This window comes from Centrocercus urophasianus, unplaced genomic scaffold (genome assembly GCF_019232065.1).
Source record: "Centrocercus urophasianus isolate 14NV4802_14NV808 unplaced genomic scaffold, USGS_Curo_1.0 seq_22, whole genome shotgun sequence".
Classification (NCBI taxonomy): Eukaryota; Metazoa; Chordata; class Aves; order Galliformes; family Phasianidae; genus Centrocercus; species Centrocercus urophasianus.
The window spans coordinates 18208031-18231253 of record NW_024884778.1 but is presented as its reverse complement, the minus strand read 5'-3'; the positions used below and the strand labels follow the sequence as shown (position 1 = coordinate 18231253).

Sequence of the window (23223 nt, the reverse complement as noted above, 5' to 3'; positions counted from 1 at the left end):
GTGATGATGTCAGGAGACCACGCCGCCCGTTGCCATGGGTTCTTGGAACACAACACATGCAGTAATGGTTCAGGCCTGCTGGCCATTGGGAGTTGGGCTGGTAGAAGGGAACGATGCCTGTGCTTCAGCTCCCCACCAAGAGAAAAGCACCAAAGTCCTGCTGCAACTGGGAGGCTCCTGCCAAACGCCAGAAGTTGGATGAGACGATGAGGCTGAGGCAGAAGAGGAAGCTGAGCTGACAGAATGGGAAACGTGTGTGGCAGCCCCCAGCCAAACGTCCAAAGATGGATGAAAATGTGAGGCTGGCAAGGAAGAGGAAATTAAGCCAAACAGATGACATCCTCGTTTGGCAACTTCCAGCAAAACGTCAGAGGCTGGAGGAAACTATGAGGATGAGGAGGAAGAGGAAAGCAATGGAGGAAGATGATGACATGAAGATGCAACCTCCTGCAAAAAGGCCAAGGCTGAATTGAAGAACGAGGCTCACAGGAAGAGAAAATGAGACCCAGGAATGAATATCTGGAAGGGGAATCTTTGCACAGGGCCCATGTTGCTGCACATATATAGATTATAGCATATATTGAGAGATAAAATATATTTTAGATATAGATATAGAGATATAATATATATTTGTACTTAATATAAGTTAATAATATATGTCAATAAACCTGAATATGTTATATTGGAACTGAAGTTGTGTGATCTTCTGTTGATGGGACAATTTGTCTCTTGTGAACAGGCCCATGAAGTCAATTTGCAAAAGCAACTGAGGCGTTTGGTGTCCACTCTTGAGCCTAACACAGACAGGTATGGCAGTGCAATGTGGCTGCCAGTCGTTGTCATGTGGGGCACTGTGAGGCTTGTGGCAGCTGCAAGAACAGTAACCCAGGCCATTGTCCTTGTCACCACCCCAGCTCTTTCTGAAGCCTATTATGGCCTTTTTAGCTCTTGCAAACCAAATGGTGGGAATATGAATCTGAATATTCAAAGTGACACTGGGTCATTAGGCAGAGCTTTCTAAAGTAACACCTAAGTTTTGAGAGTTCATTTGAGACACACACACACACAAAAGACATTTGAAATGATGCAGGTGTTGCAGCCTTACCAATGACTCATAATGAACCCACTCCCTTTCACCAGAGGGGAACACTCTCCTTGGCCTGTCTCCTCCTGCCCATGTTCCTGTAGAACCCCTCCTTGTTATCTTTCACATCCCTCCCTGAGTTCAGCTCCTTCTGCGCCTTGGCTTTCCTCATCTTATCTCTGCACACACGGACAGCAGCCCTGCGTTCGTAGCATTTATGAAACCAGCTAGTTTTCTTACCAGGGATGCACTAATTGTGGTTTGGCACATCTTAACTGATCTGCAAACACTACTTTCTCAGAGGGCTTATATTTAGTAGAAAATGGACATGCTGAAGGAAGAAAACAATCCATCCAAGAGACTGGGGAACTGATGCAATAATTATTAAAACGGTCTGTGGATGGACTTGGCAAGGTAGGGTCTTGAAGACGTCCTTGAGAACAACAGATGCTACTGTTCTCAGCAGCAGCAGAAGAATTTAAGAAACGATCTTGCACAAAGCCTGAGCCCAGAATATTTTTCCAGAAATGTTAATATGGTTAATCAACATAGCCTCAATTTTATCCCCTTTCTCAGTTCAGACAGGCCAAGTACAAGGTGGTGTCTGCAAGTCATGTAGCCTCAAGGAAAGAAAGCATGTTCACGATGTTGAAAGAATTCATACCTAATAATCCGTGCGTCTGTTCAGACAGTTTATGACTTTCCAATGTATACAGTCCTAAGAAATCCTTGTGCAGAGGATGTTTCTTCCATACTTGGTGCAAAACTATCACAAACGATGCGCCGCTGCCCATTGAGAGCACCAGGCTTTTTTTCTTGTTAATTATCAAAGTTAAACTGAGGAGAAAAAAAATGACAGGGCATTGAGCTTCCCAGAGTCAGCAGCTGTCACAGGAAAGCTGACAAACAAAACATGTCCAACAAACAAGCATGGCTTTATAAATTAATTACTTGATGTGTTTTAAAGTTAAGGTATTTTGTTTGGTCTACGTGAATCTGTGTGTTTGTGGGCAGTTCAAGACTCAGACTACATCACATCTGCAAAAGCCTTTTACAGAAAGATGTTTCCATCAGAACTCTTCCTGTAACAGCACAATTAATCACAGTAGGTTAGTAAGATTTAGTGTAGCACCTCGTGCTCGGTAGTAAAGATGGTGTTAATAAAGCCACCACTTTCTTGCCTGGATGCTACCCAAGATCTTTTCCCTTTGTTCTACAGAAAAGACAACTCCTGAAATGCCTTGGTTAGCACCAGGATAAAGAAGATTTGCTTCTCATTATGATAACTGTATCACCAAATTAGTTGCCATTAAAAAAAAAAAAAGTATCTTGTATCAATCACAGTATTGCTGTAGTGCTCTGTTTCAGCGTCGTGCTTTGGGAAACTCAGTGTAAATGAAAAGGAGGAGGAGGTATTGCTGTTCTTTTTCTAAGCTTTTTCCTACAGGAAAACAATTCTGTAACAGATAAATCTCATGAGATATGTCCCTGCTGACAGCACAAAACGTACCTGTCTGTATGGGAACTGCTGAGCCACAGCCTGAACCTCTGACTGATCACCTGAGGTGAGCACTGAGTCAGCCAGAGGAGCACAGTGAAGGCAATTCAGCTGGGCTGCCTGGCTGCTCCCCTCCTAGACCTATTGAAGAGCTGGCTGCCAGTGGGCTCAGAAGGAGCTCTTCTGGAGATGGGCTCTGCTGGAGTTTTGTGAGTGAGTCCTGGAGAGGGGTAAGCCTTCCATTTATTCTCATTTTGTTATCATAATCTGCTTTGTCAAACTCTCTTGTTTATTTCATAATTATAACATCTTAATATTGATTGATTATATGCTATCCAATAAATATCACAATCTCCATGTCTCAAAATGGAAATTTGTTGCTAAGCATTATCATTCCTGCTCTCGATATCATGACTAAAATTATTCCTCCAGTGTTTGCTGAAGTCACCACTGTGTTAAGCACAATATAGAATGTGATTTTACCTTGGTCATACTAATGGAAAATCAGGGCAAATTGCACTTACCCTTCCAAGCAGTGGAAATTACCAATGCAATAATTTGTCAGTTACATAATGAAGTAGAGAGCAGAATTCAGCACTATTTGGATCAGGGTGAGTTTCTTTGCATCATCAGGCAACATATCTTAAAAGCACATTTTTTGATCAACCCTCCCACAAAAGTGTAAAAAATAAGCCAGCAATCTGCTATATTCTTTCTGCAGACATTACCTTTCTTGTTGAAACGTGACCGAGTCAAGCCAGGTGAAAGTTGTCTTTCCAGTCTCATTCTGAATAGTGATCTTCTCAGGAGTTACTGTCACTTTTAAACTCAGGTGCTTGTTTGCAATGCCAAGTTTTCCAAAATATGTATTTTGGATCTTTGCATCGTTATCTACTTTCTTGTCACCAATGAGTTCTCCATTTACTGTGATGCCTAACATCAAAAGGAAACATCAAATACTGCTTTACAGATAATCAGTTGAGGTAGTTATATCTGCAGCTCAACCAAACAAATCCAAATTGAAAAATAGTTCAGAATCACTTAAGCATGTTTGTGCAAAAGTACAGTAAGGGAATACAGCTGTTCTGTAGGTGTCTGCAATGACAACCATTATTTCATTGATAAGAATTCAGTATTTCCTGGACCACAGAAGTTCTGTGACAGGCAGAAGCAGCCCATCTGGACTCGGTGATCTCTGGAGGTCCCTTCCAACCCCTACAATTCTGTGATCTCTTTTCCACATGCTCTGTGAAATGGCAAACTGAGGATTATTTTATAGCCTATCTCTACTTACTGAGGCAAATAACATCTCTCTACTCCCACAGAGTTTTCAAACAATTAAAAGATCATTCAATTCCAGGAAGTGAAAACAGTCATGGTAACAGTATCCTATCACAGTGATAGGAGCCCCTGTTAACTTTGCAGAAAAGATGGTTTGTGCAGTACAAAAAGAGAGAAGTAGCCTTTACAAAAAAGATTTTTCAATGTAAGTATTTTGATTTACTGCATTTTAAAGTGACAAACTCACCTGTAACTGGATCATTTATCAACCTTAACACAGCACCTGGTTTTTCATTGATATTGAAACAAATGGCATCTTCTTTTTGTGGCACTGATATGATGAAGTGTGGATCTCCATCAACTGTAAAGGCAAGTCACAGCTATTTGTATAGCGATGCACAAGGTCAAAGTTCCACGTGAACACTTAAAATTGTGGCAGTGGATCTGCTGATAGAGTGGTCCAGCAGGACTGGCTCCTGCATAAGCTGTATGCCCAGCTTAGTCCAGCCCAGCTGTCAAATGGAGCGGGGATGTCCCAGAGAAGCTGCTACCATATCTCCAAAGTGAACTACAACCTTCTTCCCCCTAACTTTCCAGGTGTGTGCCATTTATCCTGTGACCCTGCAGAATTTGGTACCCAGGCTACAGGATCAGAATGGGCACCTGTGAGTGCTTATCTTTGAGGATGGAATTATTAATGAGGACAGAAGGGGTAGAGAATAGACAACCACCATCACAAAGCCCAGCAAGTGGGAAGAGGACTAAGAAAATGACCATATGCAATCACAGTGACTCATCTGTTGAAAAACATTCAAGGCTATTTAAAGTAAATAGAAGTACAAGTCCTCTGGGAGGAAGAAGAAAGGTTGTTTTTGTGGAAATAAATTATCTAAAAACTTTGAGAATTGTGCTATTTAAACACCCACTTATGTTTTCCTTCTAAATAGAAAGAATTAAAACTACTTACCACTAGTATACCATGTAGGGCTTGATGCATACACATAGTGTACTGGTGAAGCTGCAGAGAGCAGAAAAATAACTGTTAGAGAAACATCAAAATGGAATATTTATGCACTATATGCAAAGTCCACGCTGAATGTCAGGAAGTTAACATGCTAGTAAATTGCTAGTGTCACCCTAGTTTTTAAACTAAATGGAATGACTGTGTGTGTCTTTTGAATCAAGCAAAGCTTTAGGATTTATTCTGTAATCTAAATTGCTTTCAGTGTTTACACAAATTCCTAGCAATGTAGCCAGAGGAAGGCAGATGTCACAGATGTAAGGATTACACTGCCTACCAGCAGGTCTAGGTGCAACAGCACCACACATCTAAAACTCCTGAGGTTTTGTCATTTATTTTCAGTGCAATGAATGTGAGGCTTTCCAAAAAACTCCAGAAAATTGTAAAGGGAGGGAGGGAAACATTGAGAGAGATTGAAACTAATCTGAGCAAATGTTAAATTCAACTCCCCCATTCCCAGCAATCTGAAGGATCAGTGGATATCTCAGTCTCTTCAACAAAACTATCTTCATATAAGTAACTGAATAATTTAGCCAGAGATGCTGACATCACACTCTCTTGCTTTACGTAATTCCTAAAGAGATGCACACTCAAGTCCATCCTCTATCTGAGAAAAAAAATGCTGTTGTGATGAAATGGCATTTACTCCCTGACAGCTATTTCACTGGAAAAAAAAACCAGAGCTGGTCTTGTTCAGTCTTTATGGTTTTAGCATAGTGAGGAAAAACAGGTAGTATTTGTCAAAATACAGCTGTAAACTCAGACAAGGCAGTTTCCATCCCTCCAGTGATTTCAGATGGCTGAATCATTTCCTTTGACAGGTGCTGCTTCATGTAGAAATGCTCACTCATGACTTACCCTGTGCAACTACTGGGGCAGCCTGAGCTGTGAATGAAACAAAAATTATTTTAGAGGCTAGAAAGAATAAAAGAAAATCCCTCCCACCTCCAAAGCCAACTCCAAGATCTTGTAGTTATGTACACATTTCTTAACACTCCTGAAAAAGGAAAACCATCACAACAGCTTATTTGGGTTTTGTGCTGCAACAAAGCAAACTGTGATTTGCTTCAACACAGTGTCATGGACAGAAATCCCAGTGCACTTTACAGCAAAACTGCTACTTCTCTAAAGGTCCTGTAAGGGGCTGGGGATATCTGCTCCTTTTCTAATTCCTTTGTGCTTTGTTCCTAACTCTAATACTGTGATGTCAGTAAGATTTATCCACCCATTCCCACATATTTTCTGTCTCGTTTATTTGAAACTACAGAGCAGTGTTTCTAGATGGGTATTTGTGCTGAAGAAGCAGCGTTCACAGCAACACTGAAGGCATCTCTGTGAGGAGACCTGTCTACACACCTGCGAGCCAACAGTGCTAGCCCTGGAAAGCAGCTTAGTTGTACTGGGCCAGAAGTTCATGATGGTGGCACACTGCAATTCTGAGGATCCACACTGAAAGCAGTATCCCCAAAATTTTCAATCCCAACAGTTTTTAATCTAATTGTAATAGTCTTAATCTATGGTGCAGTATTTTCATACAATTGTCAGGGAATAAATCCAAACCTAAGGAAATCTAAATCTAATGATTAAAAAATGACAGGTGAATTTAATAACAAATGTACGTACCTTCAGCTGTTATCGTGAGTAGAGAAGTAAAAGGAAGAAAAAGAGAAAATTACAGTTTCAGTTGTACAATTGAATGCATTAAAAAAAAAAAACTATTGTTGAATTGTCAGATTCAACTGTGCATCTTCAGTATTTTATAACAGTTACAAATCTAGACTCCTGTATGTGTAAAAATTATGTTCTTTTTCTACAAGCTGGTAGTGCTCTGAGTGGTTCTATTATCACTTCTACACAGATAGAGGATTTTCTTGGAAAGAGATTCAGAAAAGGACCTGTGAGTCACTCAGGTCACTCCGAATGCCTGCCTCATCTGCTAGATGCTCTTATGTTTTATATCTCATGGTGTCCACTGTAAACTACAAAATCATTATGCTGCATAATGTATTGAATGCTAAATTAATTATGAAGCGTTTTTATGTCAGTATTCCATCATGGTATTTCTGAATAAATAACACAAGCAATTTTATCAGCAGAATGCCTGTCAAATTATTTCATATTGTAGGGCACCTAGCAATTAAGTGGTTGCAAGGTTTATTCCACTTGAAAGAAACTCTTACTAATCACCAGGAATCATTTCTGTTATGTTAAATCACCTTAAAGTCAGTCCTGGTTATCATGCCCTGGTTATCATATCATATCAATTCAGAAGGTAAGAATGTTATTCATGCAAAAGCCAGCAAATGGATTAGAACTAGGAACTGGGACAAAACTAGGGGCACTAGGCTAAAGTTTCAGGGGAAAAAAAAAACAACAGATGTAGAGAGATGAGACTGGAGAGCCTCACAGGAGGCTTGTCAGATCTGTGGAATTAGGGAGAGATGAGAATGGCTCAAACAACACACATCTGATGACAGAGTGGCTTTGGGGTGCACTGAGAAGACAGAATTTGTCTCCCTTTGCTCTTAATAAAGAGAAATAAAGTAATTCCACTTCAGGTAGGCTAAGCAAAGAGGCTGAACTGCATGAAAGTACAATGATTTACTGAGCAAGGAGTTAATAATTAGCCAAAGTATTAAAGGAGATGAGAATAAATGGTGCACTTTCAATACTACTTATTTTTCCTTCTGCAACATATATGAATACCATGTTTTACAGGTATTACCACCTCTGATATATTCTGCACAAGGAAGATCTGGCAATATTCCCTTTTCACACAGAAAGATGCTCTTGCATTTACTTTTAAGTATATAAACAATTAAGGGGAAAGTGATGTGAACAGAATTGAATTTAACTGAATTATGAGATAAGAAATGCTACTTTCTTGTGATGCAATATTTTATATATTAATTTTAAATACATTGCTTTTAAATTTATAGTATCTTCCCCGTATGAACTGGTAGTGAAGGATGGTTTGATAGAAATGAGCTTTAGAAGGAAAACTAATTTTGCACAAGCCATACATCTGCAGGGCACAGAAAACAGTTTTTTCCAATATGTGTTTGAAACTGTGCTCACACAAGTCTTTCTTCAGATGAACATGAAAGCAACTTTGATAAAACTGTGAAGATGTCTGTACCTTCAGTAGGTTTATCAGCAATTGCTGCTTGATTTTCGTCGTCTTCTGGCTTTGTTACCACCATGGACGTCAGTGGTGTCACAAATTTGTATTTTAGTGATAGATCCAGGGCTTCCGCTGTAAGATTCTCCTTTTCTTCTCCTGTAGCTGAAATGCTGAATACAGGGAGAGACTCCTAGCATCAGTGATTGCCAAATTACTGTTGCACTCTGAATTAAGTGCTATTTTTAAAAGTGAAGTAATCTCTCTGCAGCTAAAAAGACAAAACTGCATTTTCCATTAATGGTAATTTAAAACTGTTTAATTTGCTAACTGTAAAACAAATGTTGAGGTTGTGGAGATTTTCCTTACTGTTCTTTATGCTTTCCTATTGGCATCTTGGTGTGATGATGAGCAAAAACAAGGAAATAGATCTCAATCCCAGCTTTACATCCTAGAGGCTGGAGCAGTCACACAGCGTGGTGCTTTCACTGAACGTGTGATTCTTGGGATAATTACCGTTTTTCCAGGAGTTGTTCAATGGTGAGATAAGCCCAAAGCCTTTCAATGAAATCTCCAAATATATATTCCTGCTCTTGGAAAGCTTTAGCTGTTTGCTCCTTATCTTGGTGTGAAGTAAATGATAGGGCATCATTAGCCTGTTAGGAATAAGGAAAATAAGCCAGGGACTCCCAGTATTTTCCAAAATCAAAACCTTAACACCTGAAAATCTTAATAAATTGAAAAACATTGTGGTCCAATGAAGAATTTGCCCAGGAATTGTTTAGCTTCTGAAAAGCTCAGTAGTGTATGCTATGAGACATAATGCACTTTCCAAATTCAAATGACATTTGCTTAGTTAGAATTTGACTACTCAGGATTTAAAGAATCGTGATTATGATTCCTATATAGCAACTTGTTCAGTATGAAGACTACTGCCTACGAGCACTGAACATCTGGCTTCTGAAAGAACTGGATAGGATATTTAGAGAGTAAAGAAAACAAAATAAGTTAGCAAAGCTTATTCAGTCACGTTGCACAAAGCTGTTCTGGATTAACCCAAGTATAACTAACAGACTTAGACAAGAAACTTGCCTAAGGAACTTGTAAAAGCAATGCCTTTGGTGCTCTTGCTTTCTCACATATGCAGCAATACATGTTCTCACTGAGGTGAAGACATACGTGTGACTATTTTAAGTTGTGCCACCTTTGAACACAGACACTTTGTGGAACAAGAAAATAGTCAAAGAAATCCATACTTACACCTTCACCTTTCACATCTACTGTCAAACTGTTTTGGTTGATGTCTCTAAGGCGCCCAGCCACCACAATCTCAGACCCATCATAGAAATGCTTAAAGCTGTTTTTAGTTACGTCTGCAATTTCATTTTCTGGGTAGTTCAATTCCACGTCCATTAGCATAGGATTGGACACCTCATCATAAAAACCCTGTAGGATAAAAAGAAAAATATTTAACCACCATGTTTTCTTTAATTTATGTGTAGATCTGTAACCAGTGCTATTTCAGCAGTGAACATTTAGAATGCATTTTAGAGGAAATATGTAAATATTCAGTTACATCTCAGAATACAAAACCTAAAATCTACAAGGCATATGAGGAAGGACACACCAACTTTTTGGTCTCACTGAAACAGAGGGAAAATACCCAAGAAAACATGCTGTGGATGATGAGTTCCATCATCATTCATCACGAGGAACACCAAGATCCTTTCATTTCATAAAGTAAGTTTCTAGACCAACTCCCTGAAGAGACTGAAATGATAACACGAGCCAAGAAGATGAGGCATTTGATTTTGTAATTAAATCCAGCATACAACATTTTGGCCAGTCTTTCCAATGGATGCTATTTCCACGTCAAAAGCCAAAAATTCAGTTCCACATTACACTGATGTCTTTTGATGTCATATAGAATTCAGAACGTTTCAGAAGTATTGTAAAATAATTTAGCTTGCAGAAAGTCCCTAAATGCAGAATATCTAGAGCCTTTAACCTCTGTCGGCCTTCTCCTCTTTTGACATAATCTGTGAGATATGGAAGGTACAGTGACTGCAGCACTTTTGCTTATATAATGTGGCACACACCAAGGTGTCCTTCAGAACCATGTCTGTCTTGTGTCACCTGTGCCAAGTTTTGAACACTCTTCCATAGTGTGGGGAGTCTCTCTTTAGTGTTTTTTTTTTTCCATTATTTCAGAAAGGAAGAAGAAAATCAAATGCAACCAATGTTCTGACTACAGCATACTTGACTGCCTCAGTACCAGAGTACACTTTCTGCTTTTTGATTACTTCAGAATTAAAAAAAAGTTAGCATACTTGCCAGAATTAAGACATCTCTCATCTAATTTAAGTTGCGATTACTGTACCTGGAGTTGTAAAGCTGAATCAGAGTCAGGATAAATCCGACGGGCCAATCCTTTATTTTCCAGTGCCATCTTCTCCAAGAAGTTGAAATCAACACCATAACCAAAACCAAGATTGTATAAAGTATACTTTCCTTCAATGGCTTTTTTCACATGTGTCTGAATGTCCTGAGTATTTGATATCCCTACATTAAACAAGAAAAAAAGGTTGAGTTTCTTCATAAATAGATAAAATGAAACGCGGTTAGTGGTGATTGGATTTCTTAAGAGACATTATCAAAAACTTGTTTGGTCACATGATGATGGTGTAGTAGCATTTCAATCGTGAAAAAGGAAAAAGCAGAAGTCAAAGATGACGGCCTATTTTAATTTAAAATGATTTTTGTTAGTTAATTCACTCTGTTATTTCACCCAACACAAACTTACCTACATTCGGTTGGCCATCGGTTAACATGATAATTATTGAAGCACTTCTCTTGGGCACAAGGTTTTCTTCATGAGCAGCCTTCAGCATATCAATTCCTTTCATCATTCCACCATATAAATTTGTCACTGTAAGATAGACATAGAAATCTGGTTTCAACACAGTCAAAATAACGGACCATGTTTCATTGGAATCTGAGAAAACCTGATTATAGTACGACAATGAAAAGTTGGGAGTTTGCTAGCAAGGGGATGTTTAGATACAAAAATAACTGAGCTTTGCAAACATAAGGATGAAAAGATGTCATCTGTTGCAACAATTTCAAGTTTAGTAGTGTCCCACTGACAATTTTTAAAGTGGGAGCACTGCGTTCACAGACTGAATTGGAGAATTAAGACACTCAACAGCCTACAAGTCAAGTACTCACAGCCTTCAGTATCAATGCCCCGGACAAACTTTCTTGCTTCATCCAAATTTTCAGGAGTGGCTTTGATTAATGTTTCCTTCCAGGTGTGCACATCGCTACCAAACAGTATGAAATTGAAGTGGTCATCTTCTTTAATATCATCTAAGATTTTTAGAAGTGCTTCTCTTGTCTGTAAGAGGAAGAAATTTAAATTAATTGTTCAACTATAAAGAAATGGGTGCTTGCAGCTTTTACATAACTAATCTCTCCAGTGCTTTTTTCTTTTGTTTCTTTCATACAGAGAATTGTGCAAATAATTCTCAGCTTGTTCCACCCTTCCTATTCCTGTGTCTATTTCAAGTAATTCTAATGAAGTTATCCAGTTGCAATTACATCTGGAAAATTGTTTTAGCTAAGAGGAAAATCAAATCTTACATCGCAGATTGTTGGCATGGCAAAATTAAAATGCTGGAAAATAAGGTAGCTACAGGTTTGTGGAAAAAGTCATAAGCAAGTGTGGATATTTTAATGCAGCACCAAAATTTGAAAGTTCTGATCATTAGATTGGATTGAGTAGTCCCAACTACAAAAAGAGCTGTTCCCAAGAGGAGAGAGAAAGATCAACATTGATAATGGACAAAGTACTATATATATATATTTTTAATTTTGAAACTGGCCAACACATCTGAGTGACCTCTCTGAAAATGCTGATATTCTGAAAGTTTTGAAAAAATAACGTCTAAGTAAGCAAAACATAGCCTAAATGCATAGAATTTTATTCTACAGCAAGACTTCAAGCTAGTTTTTACAGTATTGAGAAATTGTGAAGCCACAGCATTAAAGCATCTGGTATAACTCAGAATAATAGAATCATAGAATTGTTGAGTTGGAAGGGATAGTGAAAGATCATCCAGTACATCTCTCCTGCAATGAACAGGGACATCTGCAGCTAGATCAGTGCTGAGAGCTTCCTCCAGCCTGACCTCGAATGTCTCCAAGGACGCAGCATCCAGCACATCTCTGGGTAATCTGTGCCAGTGCCTCAGCATCCTTATCATAAAAAGCTCCTTTTTACACCCAATCTAAATCTCCCCACTTTTAATTTGAAACAATTTCCCCTTGTCCTGTCACAGCAGACTCTGCTGAAGAGTCTTTCATCTTCTTTCTTACAGCTCCTTTAAAAATTGAAAGGTTGCTCTCAGATCTCCCCAGAGCCTTCTGTTCTCCAGGCTGAGCAGTCCAGCCCCAGCACTCAGTCTGTCCTCACAGCAGAGGTGCTCCATCCCTTTGATTATTTTGATGGCCCTCCTCTAGATCCAAAATGTCCACATCTCTTCTGTACTGAGGACTCCATTTCTGGACGCAGTACTCACCAGCACAGAGTAGAGGGGCATGGTCACCTTCCTGACATGCTGATCATGCTGCTTTGGATGCAGTGCAGGATATGGTTGGTTTTCTGGGCTGTGAGGGCACACTACTGGCTGCCAGTCCCAGTACTGATCTCCAAGGCACACCACTCATCACTAATCTCCATTTGAACACCTAGCTATTGACCACCACTCTCTACGAATGACCAGTTATTATTTATTGAACAATCCACCCATCAAATCCATATCTCTCAAATTTAGAGAGAAGGATGTTAGGTGGGACCATGTCAAAGGCACCCTACATCACCATGTCCTTTACATCATGACAGAGGATCTTCCACCGAGACTCTAAAGTAGTGTGATAACTAACCTGTTGTATTTCTCTTCCACTCATTGAGCCACTGATATCTATTATAAAAACAACGTTCTTGGGCAACTTTGGAAGATTTGTTGGTGCAAAGAAGTGCACAAAGTAGCCATTGACAATCTAAAAAGAAAGGACATCAGATGTTAGCAAACCAATAGCTTTCCGTATTACAAAGATAAAATTGATGAAAAAGAAAGTACTTTGATTTAGACTCTGGTCCCTGAGTAGACTAACAAATTCTTACCAATCTCACCTCCATCCATGAGCCCAGGAGCGTTGTTTAAGTTCAAACCTGAGCCCGCTTGACTTACACCTGTCTCTAGCAGTGTCACAACTATGCCTGCTCCCATCTGTTCATGGACTGATTTGGAACCCACTCTGTATTCTGACTTCGCACCACAGCTTGCCCCATCCTGACAAATTTGCCTGATGATCTGGACTCCTGGCTGAATCTGAATACCATCTCTAGTCTGCCTTAAGTAATCTGGGACTGGAGTCTTGGTGAGGTTGAGCTGTCATAGCCAGCTTCCTGCCCTTTAGGGCACAACTGACCTTGACTACTCTAACACTTATCTGTGAAAGATAAGCACATTCAACAGTGAAAATCTGCCAGACATTTATCTGCAAAATTACCTGCAGATTATCTGGAGTTGTTCTCTTCACATCGTATTTAACAATAAAATCTCCATCCAAGAGTGACTGTGAGCAATTTTCACAGGTTCGCTGTTGATCAAGAGATGGCTTGAAAGAGATATGCCCCTGAAAAGGAGAAACTTCTTTAGATCTGAATCTTAATAGCTGAAAACTTTCTACAGAACACAAATAGGTCTGCAAGTGTGTAGAGCTGGTATATTTAGATTCACAGACATAAGGATGACCTGTTTTATATGGTTAGGTATATTAGTATATTAGTATATCTGTATAAATAACTAATAGCTCAGGTTTGCTGCCAAGCTCTCTCTTCAGATGTTTTCTTCCTCATCTTCCTTGGCTCCATCTTCCTTCCAGCCCTTCACTCCAAATGATACGTTTGATAAGAATGTTGAGCAGTCTGTGTGATAGGACTTCTATCACTTTCATACATGAGAAAACTACTTGTTACTGACACCATTCTTCCACAGGAAATAGTCCAATTGGTGTCCAAGCTTCCACGTGTTGTTGTGGGACAAAGGTGCAGTTCCATGCTAACAGTCTTTCCAACTGCATGGTCCAACTGCATGGGTGTAAAAAGGAGCAAGTGTCTTTCCAGCTGCATGGTGACAGCCTTCAGCTTCCTAGCTTGGAATTCAGAGTTAATTTGCACAGAGAAAGCTTTATTTACTCTATTTTTAGCCTCTCACTTTCACTGCTAGTGACTGCAGCACTTTTACATAGTAAATAAAATATGGAAGGTGTTACTGTACCTTTTCATGTGAGAAAGTTTTCTTTATGACATTTTGCAGATCATTGGTGATGAATGTTCCTTCTGCTTCCAGCTCACTGATACCTTGTGGCTCAAAGATATTTACTTCAATCTGAAATATGAATAGAAAATTGTTTTTATTGGCTATCCCACAGTATATCAACTTAGACATTTACAGGAGGATCTGAAGGAAATGAAGGATATGAAGGAGGGATTTTCTTAAAAGGAAAACAAGTTTACTTTTGTAATTAATAACAGCAGTGCAACATATCTTCTACATAGAACTTAAAAGACAAATTAGAAACAAAGCTCTATAGAAATGGTTAGTAAAATGGTTAGTTGGTGGAATTTTGTCAAATGTCAAATAAATACCTAAGTCCTGCAAAAATATAATCCAGCTGTGAGCCATGGCCAAGTTTGATATATATTTCAGTTTGCCTTTCATCTTAATATGTTTGAAATAATGCTCTTAAACATACAGGTACTGAGTTTTGTAATGATTTTTACACAACATTTGATCGGTAAGGCTGAGTTTTAACAAAGCAGACAGAAGTGATCAAAGACAAGTTTTAGCACAGAAAAGCCAGTGTTATAGAATGCAATATATGCATCACTGTAATTTAGCACAACATATTTTTATAATGATGTGAGAAAGACATATTTTTGTAGTGATACAAATATAAAAGTTATTTTAACTTTTAACTTATAAAATAACTTATAAAAGTTATTTTGCTCCAAAATATCTTAACAGCTTTTCAGTTTTCTGCATGGCATTTCTTTTGGAGGCTTACTAGCTGAGCTAGCTCAGAAGCCCATCAATCAAAATCTGCAGTAAAGCATATTGGTGGGGACTCCCCACATGGATATTATGGGGCCTTCAGTTCAGCTGTAGGCCAGTGGGAATGATCACTCCTCTTTCTACATATGTACAGAATCTCACCATCTCTTAAGCTGCAGAATTAAATTTGACATCTACCTCAAAATCTTTGACAAGCTGCTTCGGTTTTACTTTGATGAACATCTCATATTTTCCAAATTGCCTCTTGAGTAGTTCTTCATATGTGAGTTCAAAAGTGACTTTACTGCCTGCTGCGATGTTGACTGAAACAGTGAATTTTTCTGTTTTCCTTCCCGAAGCCCTGTGTTTAAGTGGGTAAGAAAAAAATTATCCTCTTTCACAATATTTCTTGCTTGGATCTGGGTGGTGCAGTACAATTTTTAAAAAGAAGTAACACAAAGATGGGAATTTTCATCAGTTGCTAAAGTCATAATCAAACAGCATAGAGTTTATACAAGTTTTCCTAGGAGCTTTGTCCCAGAACTGGATATGCACATCACGTGAAAGACGCAGAAACTTTCTTTTCTTAACTGCAGATACTACATGCCAGAAACTGTATTTCCTTCTTTATAATTTATGCTAAAATGACTCTAAGTTAATGATACTAGTCCTCTTGATCCTATAAGAAAACAAGCTTCAGAAATATGCCAGAGCAAGATATGAATCTCACAATTTCCTACAGGGTAATGGCATGGAAGCCACACCAGACATCATTCTTACTTGACAAGACCAGCAGTCTGTCCCTTTGAAACTGCTTTCTCATACTGCTGTTTGGCAGCTTCTTTTTCTTTTATATTTCCAGGATAAGTGATGCCATCAATTGTCCTGTGGGTGAAAAAGTGCCTTATTTAGCTGATTGGCTTGCACTGATACAGGAAAAGTTATTATAGGCATATAATATATTACACAATTGTATAATCTATAATCTCTATTTATTAATTGGTTTGCTCAAAAGCATTTTCAGGATCCTGCAATTGCCAAGATTTGAGCACAAGTAATGAAGCACAAATGAACAAGTCTTTCCAGAGGCTTTACCTGGAATGAAGAGCTCTGTGCTTAGCTCTGAAGAGAATCTGAAATATTTTTGTCCTTGAAAATGAATTAGATCTAAAAACTAGGCTGACAGCAACACACCTTGCACCTGCACTTTAGCAGCTTGATCGTCTTGTCTTATCTTGTCTCATCCCATCCCATCTATCTCATCTCACAGCAGGATGACTCTCTGGATGAGACTCATCTGCCCAAATGCAGGTGTCTATAGGTGAAAATTTCATCCATAGACTACTCACACCAACAAGCAAGCATTTTTCACAGGAGATGAATCTCATCCTAAAATAAAAGTTCTAGCATAACTTAAAGTGATTGTACCCTAAAAGCATCTGTTTCTTTTCACTGAAAATAACACAGGGCTAGTGTGATTAGCTGAGATGAACACTTCTAAGCTGAAACCTAATAAAAGTGTGAAAATTGCATATTACTGCATCTAAAAACACAAATTTAAGGAATAATTTCCTCTATTTCCTATCTCTCAATTGAACACTTTCAACGTGAAGAAAGAAATTTGTAATGTTAATTACAGTAATGGAATGCCAATTAAGTGATGGAACTTCTGGGGTTTGATAACAGCAGAGTAAAATAACTGATATTTCTGAAAAGTTGAGTGTATCCATGGAGAGGATCTCCAATTCCCCAAGGTCCGTGATAACAAAGAGACATAACTGAAAATCAGTCACTTTTTTCTATAGATGTTTGCCTACCTCCAAGTATCTTGCATCTGAAGTTAACAGTATCAGAAAATTACTCAATCTATCAAACAGCAAATTAAAACTGAACTTTTTGGCTTGGCTACTGTAAGAAAACTATAAAATTTACACACATGCTGAAGTTGGTAATGAAGGCTGTCTTGGGGAGCTCGACATCGAAGAAGACTTCTTTGTGTGCATTTCCACGATTGGCGGCTCGACTGGTGATGACGTTGTGGGCAAATCGAGAGGTCACTTTGCTATCAATTTTCATTCTGTATATTTCTATCCCATTGACAACCTGTACATTGAAGATGAAAGAACAGAGCCAGCTGTTATAGTGATGTCTGTCATGATTTTATAGAAAGAAATTACTGCAGGAGATTCTATCATTCCAAAGTGAAACAGGAAGACCTAATCATCAGACGTGGGACACAGCAGTGTTTCCTTGGGTGTCTACAGAACTGACAGAGTTATTTCTATGAGTCATATCTACAGCCGCTTTAACAAAATACTGCCACCTTGGCAAAGATGGTGCCACTGTAAGAATTGCTTTTTCTCTCCACTGAGACTGAGACAGAGACTTCCGTAGTCAGCACTGCACTGCTAGTATCAACCGAGTGGCTGACTCCCAGAGCAGGGATGGAAGGAGTCATCTTGTATAAAAACAGATCTAACCAGTTCCAGATGGGTTTCAAATCCCATTTTATTATCCTCAGTTTCCTCACCACTGAGGCTCATTCCTGTTTAAGAAATGAAATGAGTTGGGCAAGACTTGTTTGTTTTGAATGCTCAGGAATAAGGTTACTTGAGACTGCAGGAAAACATAGGTAACAGCGCATGTGCCTCTTTAGGCAGCTCTGCAATAACAAGATCTGATTGCAACATAATCAGCAGTGAAAAGAAGCTTGGGAGTTTTGTGCAAGGCCTGATCTCTGGTGGGTTACTAAGAACTTCTCCCCCCGAGATCAAAACATATTCGGCATTGCTGAAGTGGCATCCAGGTGCCAAGTGGAATCAGCCTCAGAGATGCAGTCTCTTGACTTCCTTAGAAATAACTACAACATAAAATAAAAACAGTGTTAGAGACACTGCTATTTATTAAAATACAACATGAGGTTGCAAATTATTTGTTCACACTCCTTCCCTGTGCAGGACTCCCTGTCTGAGCTTTGAAAAGTACAGACTTGTTAGTCTTAGTGCCTAAACCAAGCAGCTCTGGGCTCCTTCTCACGTTCCACACAGCCAGGAATGCCCATTTGCTCAGACTGGACTCAGAGAAATCTTCTGCGAAGAATGTTCTTGTCACTTACAATCTTTAGCCATGGCCTGATCAGAACCAACCCTTCATATAAGAGAAGACTACTCACCAAGTCATTATCAGAATTTCGCTTCTGTAAAGAGAAGAAAAAAAAAGAAGGAAAAAAAAGTCATGAGTAAAGTAGGAAAGCCTCATTTAGGCATCTTCTTGGGAATGTTTTTTCAGGTCTTTTGGTATGTATTATGTCTTTTCCAACTCATTTTCCTTTGGGAGATAAATAGGTTTTATATCAAAGCATACAAAATGGTTTGCATACTCAGTCACAAACACTCTCCAATCATCAGGCAGACTGATCTTGATGCTTTTAACCCGTTCCACCCCACCAGCCTCTCACTCTAACAGTAGCACATCAGATGGCAATTCAGCAGGCTCACAGAGAGGGAGCATACTCTGAAAGGCTGCATGGAGGGGAAAAAGAAAGTTGCTCTTTCTCAGAATGACTACAAATATCAGCAGCTCTACAGAAATACCACGTGCTCTCATGACCTGAAAGAGATAACAGGATTGAAACATACTTGGGAACTCATGTTACGATAGTGTCTTGTGTAACTGCGTTCCCGTAATGTTGGTTGCAAATCCTTATCTCATCTGGCTCCAAGGGCCTCATGGGTCACATTTTGTACAAGTTTTCTTTTCGTGTTTGCATACTCCACTGAACAGAGCAGTAAGGACGCAGAGAGATCAGATCAGAGATGTATGTTGGGCACATTCATGGGTTTTGTTACTTTTCACATTTAGGACTTCTACAGGCTGAAAATAGAGACATACAACACTGGGGTTTTTTTCTTTCTTTTTTCTTCTTTTTTTTTCCCCAGGACTTTATATATAAAGTCAGTGGTAATGCAGGGATTTGGAGAAAGCTTCTCTAGTTCTATAAGAGTCTGGCAATCCATATTTCAAACTGCTATTGCCACACAGGTGATTTCTGCATGCACGTCTCCCCTGCTTCACAAACTGATGTGGGCTTTTTTAATGCCTGTGTTGTGTACCCACCACTTCAAATCACTCCTTTACAAGATCTATCTTTTCTGTATCCATACTCCTATTACAGTCAATCATTTCATCTTCTTAAAACAAACAAACAAACAAAAACCAACCACAAACCAAAGTATAGACCTTAGAAACAAAAAAAGTATCTGAAAAGTCCGCTTGTTCTGCACCCTTTTCTTAAAAATGTGTTACATTTTAGCTACAAATCCTGCAATTCTGACTACTACTACCTAAACTAATACTTCACACACATTTCATTTTTCCTGAATTGCTCATGTGAACGTTCTTTAGCAAAATTACGGGTTCCACAGTAGTTTTGAATGAGTTCTGCTCTGATTCTGTCAATATTTTTAGTGCTACGCTGTCATTCTCGCTGAAAAAGCAAGTAGAGGAAAATCTTCCAGTGAAAGGTGTCGTGGCTTGGGCGAATCTTGGGCAGAGATACTCAGACCCCACCATCCTGGGCTGCCTGCTTGAACAGAGCCTGATCTGACACGGGGCCAGATTTGCTGGTTCTGCTATTTTGCGATATTTCTCATTCTTAATGATTCACTTAGATGGAAAGCTGGAGACCTCGCTTATGCTGATGTCATTTTGAGCTCTGCGGGCAGAAAACAGTAACATCCCATTAAAAACAGTGTTACGCAATTCTGAAAGAAATGAGATTTCCCTGACTTGTGCAATTACGGTCAGAAGTCACATTTACAGTGTTTCCAAGTGTTTCCACAGTTTTGCTAGTAGCACCAACTATTGGAAAGTTTTTCTTTTAGTTAATAACAGTGGTATTCATTCTTCTTCTGTAGAATGCTCCGCTGTGGCAACAGCAAAAAATACAGATGCAAAATATCTACTAAAACCCAAAAGTAGAGGAAAAAAGAAATTTGAACTCCCAAGAATAAAGGGTGGGGAAAGAGGGCTTCCATTACAGTACTTACTGAAAGAAAGCGTGATTTTATAGCTTGGGAAACTAAAATACAGCATGACTAAGAGATTCAGCAGAGACTGTACAGTTAATTTGAAGTGAACTATGGCTGCACAACATATTTATGTAAACCTCTATGTACTGCATAGGAAAAATAAGGCATAAAAAATTATTTTCAAATCAACAACAACATTAAAGATTCCATCATTGCAAGTGATGCTAATTGGAAATCACAGAGAAGAGAGAATGGCTCAACTAAGCTATGCTAAACTGAAACTTGCTTATATCCTACACAGGAGTCTTGCTGCTGCCAGAAGGAGAGGGTCGGAGAAGGAAAGCTGCATCACTGCTACCTGTGCACTGAATGCTTTAAATAGTTTTATTTAAAAAATAAAAATTAAAAAAAATCCACCCTTAATAGCTATGTGTATACAAAAAGAAGTACAAATGTACTCAGGCATCTTAGATTTGGGGTTGGTTTTGTTGTTTTTTGTTTGTTTGTTCCTCAGTTTTCAGCAGACTTGGCTCTGCCAGTTGAGTTTATCTGACTGTAGCCTTAAAGGTAGCTCTGACAACTTGAAGGTCATCACCCATGTACCAGATGGACTTGCAGACATCTTTCACCACCCATCAGTGGTGAACTACCTGCTCAAAAGAGCTAGTACAGAGATTTGGACTGACTCCATCACAACACACAACAATCGTTTCCATTTCAATAAAATGACATTTGCAAAAAATATATAGCATAAACTGGCAGTATCAAACATCTTTTCTGTGAAGTGCTGTGCACATACAGATGGAACATAGCACTGAGCCTTGGTCATCTATTTAGGGAGGCTTTAGCACTGTAAGGCATAGAGAGAATTACGGTTGGTATAGAAATTGAGAGGGAAAAAAATACATTATATCTGGGATAAGTATGAGAATCTTTGGCATTTCTAATTTGCAGCTGTAAATCTCAAGGTGATTTCAAAAAGTTAGACATGTTATTATCCTGATTTTCAAAGAAAGAGTCTTGGCAAAGATGATAACTTCATCAGAAGAGACTGACTGCCAATTGCTTTGCCCTGCTTTCCCACTAACTGACAATCCCCCCTGAAGAGATCTGCCCTCTGTAATTTTCATAGGATTTAACTGCTGAGGGAGAGGAAAGCCATTTACTGAGTAGTGGTCTGCAACTTAAATGAAGATAATTACTCAGAATATCAGGAAGCACTGCCTTATTCAGAGATCTGCCAAAAGCAGAATGTGGGGCACAGATATATTCCATGTTATGCTAACACAAATCTCTTGAGAAAAATCCTACTAAGTCACTTGGGCCACGGAAATGTTTATCAGGATGCCACGTTACATTCCTGTTACATTTCTTCTTTTTGGAGCCATCTTTCACTGTCACTGCCATTCAGGTGCTATAATGAGTTATATGGCAGCAATGAATCTTTTATACATCTGAATGTAAAAGCTCTAGAACGCTTTACTATTATACAGCAATGACAGGGAAAACAGAGGAAAGTGATGTTTTGAAAAAGAGAGATAGGAAGAGAGATAGGAGAGCTTCTTCATAGCTGATTCAAAACTGAGGCTGATTAAAGTTCCAGACCCAAATCTGAGCTGGTGTTCCTCGATAACAGAGAACAGAAATCTCCTGGTGGCAGCACTGTACGAGCTCCCTGGAAAATGATGATAAATGGCAGGAAGTTAATCTACGAAGAATGGGAGCAGCACACACGGTTGACTACTTACCTTAACGTTTCTGACATGTGTTACCAAAAAGTCTGATGATGCAAAGGCAGGAATCAATAATAAAATGTAAAGCAATAGGTGACTTTCCATTTTGGAAAAAAAGTAAGATTCTCATCTCAACGACACAAATAAATATACAACGCTTTGTTTACAGAGTGTTAATAGATAACCTCATGTGAAAAGTGGGATTAAGCGCACAGAAAAAATTAAACACTGAATTTCGATTTGTGTGATCTACAGAATATTGCTACAAAATATTTATGTCGAGCTGGAAGAATTTTTCAGCCATGGATCTTCTATGTAGTATCACCTGCAAACACAACTCCAACAGCCATTTCTGTATTCCTTCTGATATCTTCTGAAAAGCTGTCATGCGTCAGCTTCACCACAGCTGTTCCAAAGCTCGCAGTCTTGTAAACTCATTTATACCCATTCATACTCCTATAAACTGCCTTTTATAACCCTGCATGCCACTCGGCTCTCGACTGAGGCGCCAGTATCTGACGCATATCTTGGCTATCCCAGAAACTTCATGTTTTCCTGGTCATTTTGATGGCTGGAATTCAGGTCCTCGCTCACAGATCTTACATCTTGCACAATTCATATCCGTTCAGCCTGCAGGTGCCAGGCCCGTTTACTTTATTTGTTATCTCCACAGCGCTGATTCCTCATCTTTTAACTGGTTCCATTTCCTCCATCGCACGAAAACCCCAAGTTTGGTGTGTGAGGTAAACCCTCAGTAATAAAACACTGGAGATACACAGTGAGCTATGCCAAATGTCATTTTTCATTTATTTCGCATTGCCAAATGCAAAACATAAAATTAACATGAAAATTTTACATTAAAATGAGACACGTGAACGGATCAGCAGCGGGAAGCAGAGAAGCCCCGTGCCGTTCTGTGCCGTGCCGTTCTGTGCTGCGGCACGGGACGGGCTGGGCACTGTTTTCTTCCCCACGTGCTCTGTGAGAGTTTTATTTCCCTTCCTTCTCCCCTGCTCTGAGACATTTTCAGTTTTCCCTGCAGCCAGCTTTCTGAGGCTCGGCAGGAACACGGCTCGAGAGGACAAGGAGCGCCTTGTAAACCAGGCTAGAGCTTTATTAAGCAGCTCTTTGCTGTTTGAAGGTGACACGATGGCTTCGCTCAGCAGCTGCGAGCAGCCTGGGCGTCTACACACCACACAGGCAGCACCGCGGGGACCGTCGGCCGCTGTTTTTGAGGGGACGGCTTTGCTTCTCGTGATGGCGGCGGCACTCGGCCTCGCTCTTCCCTCAGGCGCCCTGCCCGCTCCTAACATGGCCGCTTCGCCCGCTTCCAA

The 23223-nt window shown here is 39.4% G+C and overlaps 1 protein-coding gene across 2 annotated transcripts; it reads right to left on the bottom strand.

Annotated features, from left to right (window-relative positions):
- Nucleotides 1–685: 685 nt before the first annotated feature.
- On the bottom strand, nt 686–22013 carry LOC122162731 (inter-alpha-trypsin inhibitor heavy chain H3-like). 2 transcript variants are annotated; one of them, XM_042823327.1, is made up of 20 exons: nt 21905–22013; nt 18299–18322; nt 17063–17229; nt 15907–16011; nt 15325–15487; nt 14350–14460; nt 13580–13705; nt 12950–13066; nt 11234–11402; nt 10809–10934; nt 10386–10567; nt 9266–9451; nt 8522–8661; nt 8024–8178; nt 6508–6513; nt 5743–5769; nt 4831–4881; nt 4111–4224; nt 3311–3515; nt 687–1921 (listed from the first exon to the last, which is right to left on the bottom strand). In XM_042823327.1, exons 1-20 carry the CDS (start codon nt 21992–21994, stop codon nt 1696–1698), a joined length of 2490 nt encoding a protein of 829 aa, XP_042679261.1. In that variant the 5' UTR covers nt 21995–22013; the 3' UTR covers nt 687–1695. The 2 variants fall into 2 exon arrangements, with proteins under 2 accessions (XP_042679262.1, XP_042679261.1); XM_042823328.1 differs by lacking the exon at nt 18299–18322 and having other exon boundaries at nt 686–1921; nt 21905–22009.
- Between the last annotated feature and the right edge of the window lie 1210 nt (nt 22014–23223).

Coding starts and splice junctions, on each gene's coding strand:
- LOC122162731 (XM_042823327.1), bottom strand. CDS start 21,994: ATGGAAAGTCACCTATTGCTTTACATTTTATTATTGATTCCTGCCTTT. Junction 14,461..15,324: donor AGCTTGTCAAAGATTTTGAG/GTAGATGTCAAA, acceptor TTCATATTTCAG/ATTGAAGTAAATATCTTTGA. Junction 11,403..12,949: donor GTGGAAGAGAAATACAACAG/GTTAGTTATCAC, acceptor TTCCTCTTACAG/ACAAGAGAAGCACTTCTAAA.